This window comes from Montipora foliosa, chromosome 11 (genome assembly GCF_036669935.1).
Source record: "Montipora foliosa isolate CH-2021 chromosome 11, ASM3666993v2, whole genome shotgun sequence".
Classification (NCBI taxonomy): domain Eukaryota; kingdom Metazoa; phylum Cnidaria; class Anthozoa; order Scleractinia; family Acroporidae; genus Montipora; species Montipora foliosa.
Genome location: NC_090879.1, coordinates 8,793,160 through 8,803,159, shown reverse-complemented (window position 1 = coordinate 8,803,159; position 10,000 = coordinate 8,793,160). Strand labels below are relative to the sequence as shown.

The window sequence follows — 10,000 nt, the reverse complement described above, 5'->3', positions numbered from 1 at the left end:
GAAATTTTATTTATGTGGAATAAACATGAAATGAAATATCAAGAAGTGAATGACTTGATCAACAAAGTTGGTAGGGCAGTGCCGCTTGTGCTGCACAAACGCACGGTCATGAATTCGAACCCGTTCAAGCCTGGAGTTTTCGATTCGAGATTGCTTAACTCGCCGTACAGCGCTTATCTTTATAACTTTCATCTCATGTGGCCTTTTTGTGTAGCGAAAACTACTGTAGGATCGAAGCTCAGGATTCTTTACGAAACGAGGTAGCCCGATTCATCTCTTTTTAACTCTTATTTGTCAGAACCTCGCCAGTCTTCTAAAACCACAAGATTGAGGAATTTACTGTACTGTACTTAAAACCATCAATATCTTTTTCCGTCTTGATGCTGTTGAAAAGCAAAGAAAATCACAGCTAACGATTTTCACTTCAATTATCATTGCCAGAACAACGGTTCAATCGCTCGTTGAGGAAGAACTCCTCTTTCTACTGGTGTCTGACATTTGCAGACTGCCTACAAATAGACTTAACTGATTTGAGTTTGATGTGAAGTACCCCATTTAACGTTTGCGAAAACGTTTATTTCCTTGCCTACAAATAGCACTGATAAACAGTCTCAGCACCCATTTCAAATAGCGCTGATAAACATTATACATTATTTAAGTCTAAGAGCCCGTTTTAAATCGGTTAGCTTTCAATAATTGTGATTTACGGTAAGTCTGCGGCCTGCAAATGTCAAACACCGTCTTTCTACCGGCAAACTATGATGTTGAACCGAAAGATATAGAATCTTCTTGTTTTTCATAAAGATGACTAGATCATCAATGCGTGACGGAAAAGTTCACGCAGCGTTTAGGGCCATCATGAATTTCCATTTTGCTTCGTTTTTGAAAGGTTTGTGAACTCAATTCAGTGCCTTTCAATAGTTCCTATCGTTCTTTTTAAGCAACAAGGCATGAATGGTTATTTTTTTCGCCGAAGGTAAAGGCAAGAATTCTTTTGTTGTCTAATTTTCCTCTTTAAATGCAAATTAATGCGTAGGCGAACTTGAACAGAATTGCCACCATTTATCACCATTTATGTTCAGCCTGCAGGATACCATGTAGTTGTTGAATGTCAGTGAAAATGGCATGAAAATCCATGGAAATAATCCATCGTGGTAAATAAACATCACTAATTTAGCTTCAAATTTTGTATTGAAAACGCAAGGTGCCATATGCAGTAATTATTAACATGCACTAGTAATAGTTCAACTTTCGTTGATCAACAAATGTTGCAGCTGTTGTTCAACAAAGGTATGAACAGTGTGTCATGCCGTGTTGAATGTTTAAATTGTGAAGTGAAGTGAAGGGATGCTATTAGTCTCTCCCCTCGGGCTTTTCAGGACTAATTTACAAATCTTTATGGAGGACTTAAGCCAGACTGCTTATTCTGCAGTTTACAATACTTTGAGGAAGTAAAGGATGCCCCTGTCCAGATAAGTGCAGACCACAACACCGGGAACTATGTCTCCTATATTCAACACGTGGAACATTAAGTGAAGCTATGATCCTCTCAGTTATAGCTTCACTTGATTTCATATCCATAGTTCATATATGATCCATTTCATATATCATTTCAATGTTGAACACTGTTGAACAAAAATGGAGACCAAACAGGAACAGGAGCATTCAATGACTAGAAGGCAACATTTTGTCATCATCTCATCCATGTGTTTCTTTCCACAGAACCTTGAAATACCATAAAATAGGAACAAAACTCACTTATTATATTCAGATCGCTGATTATTACTAGTAATAGTTTTCACTACATCTGCCGCCGCCTAAGATAATATGGACCAGGCAATATGATTTTCTATCAGATGTTATAATCTTTGATTTTCAATGTAAAAGGAATCGCTGTAAATATTTGAAAATTTCTCACCTTCCATCGCTCTGCTGAACAGCACTTCAATATTGATGCTTCTTGAGTCTTTTTCCTCGTGACTCAAGTTACGCAGAACACGTCACGAACTCGGGGAGCAATACCGATTCCACCTTAGGCATAAAGTTGAGCAAATCGAGATTGCTTTTCCCTCCACAACATCTACCAAGTTACATATTGTCCCTTTTTACGTGGGGGCTTCTTGGTTGCCTCCTCAACAAAATAGCTACAAATAAGAACAACTAAGTTCCAGGTGACATAAATTACTCTGTTCCAGTCTCGGAGATATGGTTTGTATTATGTTGATGACGGGCACTTTAGGACCCCCCGGCTATGCCCCTGCTGAGAGTATACTTCTTGCTTTCTTTTGAACTACATCATTTGTCTTTTTAATGCCATGCATTCTTGAGGACAGGAAAATAAAGTTAAAAAAGAACAGATTGGGTAGGAGTTCTGGTTTCTACCTACAGTTATCCCTGATGACAAGACTGACAAATTTTAGATCTGAACACGAGATCTATCTTTGTTACAAAATACAATACTTAATTGACCACTCCCTCTAGGGGCTTTTCAGGACCAATGAAACCATAGCGAAACGACATAACATAGCAGCAACAAGAACTATTAAGAAACCCAACTGGCTGGCTATTTACAAGTGCAGCGGAGAAGTTGAACCAGTTTAAATCCAGAGTGATCAGAATGAACCTCCATGATACGGGCCTGTAAGTACTGATCTTGAATCCGGGATCTCTGAATCTCAAGGCAAGTGCCCCAACCACTGGGCCTCACTGCCTTGGTTTCTCGTCATGAGGGTAGCAGCAGTGATACTGTACTTAAGGACCTTGCAGGTCCGTTCCATGGAGGTCAAACATTAGAAATGCGTAAGTGTGGTGGCTCCACTTTCATTTAGCGCCATACTTTGTTAATACAGGTATCATGTAAAGACCCCTAAAACACGTTTGTGAAAATTTTTTATTGCAGCTTCTTGTCATTACCATACTTGGAATAGTAACATGGGCTAAAAGAAATAAAGCAGTGGTAGGTAAATTTGTGAAAACTGAGTTTAGTTATGACTTCATTTTGCAGGCTGCAGTTCTTCACCGTCCAGACTTACTGTGCTAGTGTACTGTCCGGAAGTAGATGTTGGCAATAGATTAACATCCTGCCAACTCTTCTTTTCTTGAACTCAACGCTTTTTGGTTGCATTTGCGGATATAAAATTATCCATTAGCCTGTGTACTATGGTCTCCAAATTGTAGCAAAATTCAAGACTGAAAATTTGTGTCAAAACCAACAACTTGATACCTAATTCATACACTGGAATTATTAGTCTTAAAATCTACAGCTAAAATTACCTCAAAAAAGGTTTTTGTGGCCGTAAGATCAACAGTTGCTGCTATTCCCTATGTTCAGTCACCTAAACACTGTCAAGATTGGCAACTCGAAAATTCATGTCAACAAATTGGTCCAAGTTCATCCATTGCTAACGAGAGAGACTGGAAACAAAATTGTCCCTTGGCAAGATGGCGGACGGCAGCGATCATGTGGTGAGACAAGTTGACCAAAATGGTAGAAATAATAGCGGATTGAGTTTATTTTCTACAGATGTAGATGAGTTATTGAGTGAATATGAGCAACCTCAGTCAATGAATGATATCGTAATAACGGAAAACTTGACTATTCGTTTGGACAATGCAGTTCAAGCTTTCAAAATACATGCCACTTTGTATCACACTAACAGGAACGCAGTTCTGGAAATGACCAGGAATTTTCAGTTGATGTTTTGGGACTGTCATTGTAGGTGTGAATTTCGAAGTCGAACAAGATGCTCACAAGTTCACCAAATAGAGTAGATACCGAGCAAGTCGGAAAGCCAAAATTTTATTTTATTTAGCGAAACACCAGGAAGGCATTGTGAGTTCTGGTTTACATCAGTCAGCACTTCTTGTATACACTATAGCCTGGTTCCCTAAGATGACAGTCACAAAACATCAACTGAAAATTCCTGGTCATAGAACTGCTTCCCTGTTAGTGCGATACAAAGTGACATATATTTTGCAAGCTTGAACTGCATTTTCCAAAGGAATGGTCAAGCTCTCTGTGATTACGATGCCATTTGTTGACTGGTGCTGCTCATGTTCACCCAATAACTCATCTAAATCTGTGAAAACATAAACTCCATTGGCTATTATTTCTACCATTTTGGTCAATTTGTGTCACCTCACGATCATTGCCATCTTGCCAAGGGACAATTTTGTTTTCAGTCTCTGTTGTTGGCAATGGATGAGCTTGGACCCAATTTGTTCACATGAATTTTGGAGTTGTTGATCTTGACAGCATTTAGGTGGCTGAACATTGGGAATAGCAGCAAGTGTTGACCTTATGGCCAAAAAACCTTTTTTTGAGATAATTTTAGCTGTTGATTTTAAGACTAGTTTATGGCATTGAGGTTGAGAGGAAATTGTTGAATATAAAATAAAGTTGTTGAAGTTGACAGGTAAAGATTGTTGATGTTGAGAAAGATTGATTTTGTTGAAGTTGACAGGTAAGGATTGTTGAGATTGAGAAGGATTTGTTGAATAAGGTATCAAGTTGTTGGTTTTGACACAAATTTTCGTTGTTGAATTTGGCGACCATAGTGTACAGCTGCCCACTCTCCTCAAACATCCGAGAGGAGGATCTTTGATTTACCCTTGGTAATCATGCTCTGGACTAATTTTTCATAAATTATGGAGTGATCTACGCTGACCAAAAAAAGTCTGCGATGGTTTTAAGATCCCTTGGGTTTATAGCGAACAAGAAAAATGCATGGAAGCAATCTTTAAAGGAAAGGATGTGAATGCAAGTCTTGCAGAAAGTCACTGACCTTCAAAGCAGCCCCAAACTTTGCTGATGGGCTCAGTGTTATCTTCCTCAATATGTACATACCTCAAATCTTCCAGCACAACACGCTTTGTAGCTTGTTCTTGAGAATGGCTAGGCTGGTCTGAGCAAGGCATTGGGATTAGATTAACTGGTAAGGGAATAGCAGAAGACTTTTTCGAGTGAATAATCTTTTGAATCACGCAATTCATTTTGTCAAGATTTGTCACGAGCACTCTTCGTTTCTTCAGCACCAACAAAAAATTCCTACAAATGTATGTAGAATCGCTTTCCACTTTACACTCCATAGATAACAATTCTGCTCTTACTTAAAAAGTGAAACCTCTTTGACCATCACACAAAGTACACACAAACTCATCATAAAAACTTTCACGGTGTTGACGTAAATGGAAGATATTTGTTTGGAGAAATAAAAATAAGAGCCAATCAAAACTCATTGTTTCAATGTTGTAATAGATCGGGGGTAATAACCAATCAAATCATTTTCCACACATTCCAGGAAAAGTCATGTGGTATTGAAATGATTATCAATGGTTAATCACAGACGCTCCTCTGCTGTTTTTTTTTGGGAGAGTGGATGACTGTACACAGGCTCATAGTTATTATCCATATGTTATGGTTATTTTTATGAAATGGCACTTTCAAGAAATGGATTTTCAATAAGGTCTGTTTCTTAAAAGTGATGTTGAAAATAAGGGATTTTAAGGCAATTTGTTTTGTGACAGTTGTCGGACATTCTGCTTGGACTGTTTCAGCACTGATTTATCTTGTGACTATTTTGAGTTCTTCAACGGAATACCATCTTAATAAGTAATAAAACATAACAAAATAACGTAACAAAATCATGTGTAATGATGAGATACCTTGGTCCACCCCTCAGGCAGGTCTAAAACACATGTCACATTCCACAGGTTAAGACTAGAAATCCCTGCTTCACTGATAAACAAGTAAGCTAAACGTTTTCCCTAAATCTGAAACAACAATTGTTAGAAACGTACGGCTAAGGGGACAATTGAGTTTATTTACTGTAGCAAAGTGACATGTACACTGGCCTGTGACCCGTGACGTGTGTTTTCGACTCACTACCACTCCTTTCCCTACCTTGACGTATGCTTAGGTTGGCTTGGTCACAGATAACCACACGTCACATTATGATGCAGTTTTTTAATTTTGCAGCTGATCTTTTACTTGGTGATGTGCATCCTGTGGGTCATTGTGTCTATCGTCCAGGTTATCATTGCCTTCTTAGCTTGGGTTATCTGGCGTGTTATTCGTGCAGTTGTGGAGGAGCAATGTAACCAGATTGGAGACAGTTGTTATTGCAATGCAGATGAGGCACAACCCATACCAGGTAAACTATTAAAAAAAAATGGATTTCAGGGGTGGTCTTCTAGATGTGAGTTGAGTTATTCGAATCCTGGTCAGTGGTAGTCCTGGGTCAAGTGTGACCAAAACAAGATTTAAGGACAGTGCCTACTATTGTTATTGTGCATACAGTACGTTCTGCACATCTTGAGATACTTGGATTTCCTATGGGTGGTGCTTGTTAATACAGGGACAATTTTGCACAGTTCAAAACTATGCGGAGAAGCAGAACTTAGCAAGTGCTCTTGGTATCCAAAAAGAAAATTAGGGGTAACCATGCATTTTTGGAGATAATTAATCTTCAATTTGGAATAGAACTTCATACAATGCTTTATATTTTAAAGCGTTTTACAAATATTGTTGAGTAATTTTCTTTGAAAAATGTGTGGTTACCTCCAATTTTCTTTTTGGATTTCAATAACACTTGGTAAGATCTGTTTTTTCAGCATAACTTCAGTAAACTATGCAAAAAGGTAAAGGTAAAGGTAAAGTCTCTGCATACGAGCCAGAAGGCCCATCAGGCTGGAGCTTATCCCGTTTTCCATGGCATGAAGCGACTAGGAGTATTTCTACTCGCCCCCTGGATGGGATGCCAGTCCATCGCAGGGTTATCCCCCAGCGTTAAATTCGCTGGTACCCATTTATACACCTGGGTGGAGAGAGGCACCGTGAGAGTAAAGTGTCTTGCCTAAGAACACATTACAATGTCCCCAGCCAGGAGCTGAACCTGGACCACTCACTCTGGAGTCGAGCACACTAACCATGAGGCCACCGTTCAAAAATACCTTTGAATTAGTAGGCACCAATGATCCTTAACCCTGTTTTGCAGTAACTTCTCCTAATAGCCATGGTCAGTTTGTTCTTTGTACTAAGACAAGGGGACCTACAAATTGTTTAGTACTTTTCAGTTTGGAAAAGAAGAAAGCATGTCTAATAGTGTCTCATTCAGGGATGTTTGGCTGCTTCTCGAACACAATTCAAAATCTATAAATAATATATTTCAGAGCAGGAGGGCTCCATTATTAAAAGAGCTTTGATTAGATTCGATTTGAGTTAAATTTAGTTGATTTCTATGAGTAGTGTCTCCAACAATAGTGCCCTGGCGCTACAGAACTTGACACTCAAATAAAGTTTGTTGTTATGAACTCCTTTTGTCAAATATTGTTGCTGGTTTGTATGAATTCATTCTTCTTCAATCATTTTGTACCAACAGTTCACAACTGCGGTGATATCAAGACCATTGAAAGCCTCTTTTTGGCCATCATGATTATGTCAGTTTTTGCTACCATTTTGACACTGGCTGGTTCCATCATTGGTTGCATGGGTACCTGCTGTGCACGCCCAGAGGTAACTATGAAAAGCACATACAGTCATGCCCATGCATACATGGGCATTTATCAATCTCGTCCCCATAGTCTGCTGCTTTTCTTCTGATCAGCACCAACAACACAAGACTCTGGGCTTCCTTTTAGGTGGCCAGAGTCAGTGTTCACGGTGCTGACCAAAACAAAAGTGGACTCTGGGGACGAGATTGGGCATTTATTTGCCACAGACCACAAAAGTCTGCTGTTAGACGGCAGGGTAAAATCAATAAGTTTCTCAAGATGGGAAGGGTGAAAGTATGACATTTTCCCTGTGAATTTACTTTTCAGCCAATTTATTTGCTGCATATAGTTTCAGTACTCGTAGAGGCGATTTACGTCGAGATTGATTTGTGCTTTCCCCAAGTAGAAGCACATCAAGATTTCGTCCAGGAGTCCATGGGGATAAATTTCAATTCCAGACTCCTCCCCTTTTAATGTACCACCCTACAGGTTCTTTTCATTGCCACAGGGATTCCTGGCTCTCGAGCCACATTGTCTTCCTCTCGGTGCATGGCTAAGATGGCCAGTTGGTTGTGAAGACGAGAATGTATCATTTGAATTGCGGAGGATAAGAGAGACCTTCTTGTGACAAGCTAAGGAGGCAAACCCTTGAGGTTCTTCTAATGACATAATCTTCCATTCATTTCTGCAGCCCGCCGGTGTGGTCGTGGTACAGCAGCCCGGATATCCCGTGGTGGGTGTGACAACCACCCAGCATGTATACCCTGGACCTGGGCAGGCTTATCCAGGACAGCAGCCTGTTGGGGCCTATCCAGCTGCTGCTCCTCCTCCAGATTACGGGTTGCCTCAGAAGATGTAAACTTCTAATGGCTCAAACGTCCTGGTCTAATATGTTTTAACTTAGCTTAATGTTCTAAAAATAGTTTGTTAGTTTTGAAGTATTTTGACTTTTTTGACCTGGGCCGTGAGTGGAAGTGAGACTGCCAGTAACTTTTTTTTACAAAAAGCCGCGTTGCCTTTAGAGAAAACCTTTTTTCCTTTTGCTAGCCTGTTCGAGGACTTAGTTGGATAAGGGGCGGATGTACTGGAGGTCGTGCTCTAATTCACAACTTGAGCTGGCAAGACCAGCAGCCATGGTCTTTCAACAACTGAAAAGACTATGCCGTCTTTGGAATGGCATCTTCAAATAATTTAAAAAACATTTGGCTCATTTTTGGGTAAGGCTCTTACAATGCGTGATCTTCTGGGCGTGTACAGGAGTTCATCAACGAGAGCCTCTATCTCCCATACTTCGCCTAGGAGTAAAAGAAGAAATAAAGAAATAACTTTATTTACCGAGGGTGAAGGAGTCATCCCTTTCCCGAGTGGATTTATTTATAGAACGGCTTCCTTGGGAGATTCAGCACGGCCAATATTGTAAAAGCCGATCAAAACAGTGCTATCTCAGCGTCAATGGAAATACCATACTTTTCCTGGAAAACCCTGTTGCTAAAAATAAATTAACTCGGGAAAGGTTTGACTCAAGGAATTAGTGGAGATAGGGCTCTGCTTGATGAGCTCTTGGCGCGTAAAACTAAACAAAACAAACTAATTCGGTTGTCGTACTATTTTCTGGTACTTCACTATGATACAAGAGAAAGAGCAATCTGGATCAACTAGTCAACGCGGGCATCACTTCCACAAAGGCCCAGTCAATTAGAAATTACTTTTAAACTGTGTCCTTCGGATAGACTTTTTTAAAACGAGGTTTTTGGATCAGGTATATCAGTAAAGGGTTGTTATATCATTTTATACCTCGGTTCGTGAGTAATTGCTTTTAAACTGCGTCCTTCGGACAAACCTTTTTTTTTAAGGGGTATTATATCGTTTTATACCCCGCTTCTTACACTTGGCATCATGTTTAATATTCAGTAATCAAGTCCTTTCGCGACTCAACCACAGTAAAGAGATAGAAAATCACCGATTTGTTGGAGTCAGTTTCACTAACCTCTTAGAGTAAGGAGTTTAAGAAACGACTAAGGCTATGGCAACGCCAGAAAGCCATAATATTATTGGATTAGAGATGAAAAATGGGTTGTGTGCACTTTTGGCAGGCCTTCCCCGCACATTGAAAACTTGACCAGCAACGCAAAACAAACAAATTTAAAGTGGTATGATCAAAAAATCACTTCCTTTTTTCTTCAGATTTTGAAAGTGTGTTTGCTTAAAACCTGCCTGGCAAAATTTTTTATCCGAAGGCTGTTTACTTAGAGTGTAAGTTTTGGATTTCACGGTCCTCCATTACTCACGTTCAAAACTGACCGATTGGACATGAGAGGGTTGGAGCTAGGGAAAAGTGACGTCATTCACTCAGTAGCTTAAAATTTCAGCGTGTTAACGCAGTTTATTATGTATGCAAAACACGAGTTTAAAAATCTGATAGCCCGAAACTCCCGTGCTGCATATTAATTCAGTTAAGTAGAAACGCATACACCTTATTCCAAAATGGCCGCCATTTAAGGACGGTGCT

At 39.7% G+C, this 10,000-nt stretch overlaps 1 protein-coding gene across 1 annotated transcript in view; it reads left to right on the top strand.

Annotated features, from left to right (window-relative positions):
• The window catches only part of LOC137975365 (uncharacterized), a 9,858-nt gene extending 404 nt beyond the window's left edge, over positions 1-9,454 (top strand). The window contains exons 2-5 of the mRNA XM_068822463.1: positions 2,900-2,956; positions 5,978-6,152; positions 7,380-7,513; positions 8,183-9,454. Coding sequence (XP_068678564.1) covers positions 2,900-2,956; positions 5,978-6,152; positions 7,380-7,513; positions 8,183-8,350 — 534 coding nt within the window. The 3' untranslated portion in view covers positions 8,351-9,454. The remainder of the gene's footprint in view (positions 1-2,899; positions 2,957-5,977; positions 6,153-7,379; positions 7,514-8,182) is intronic.
• Positions 9,455-10,000: the final 546 nt, after the last annotated feature.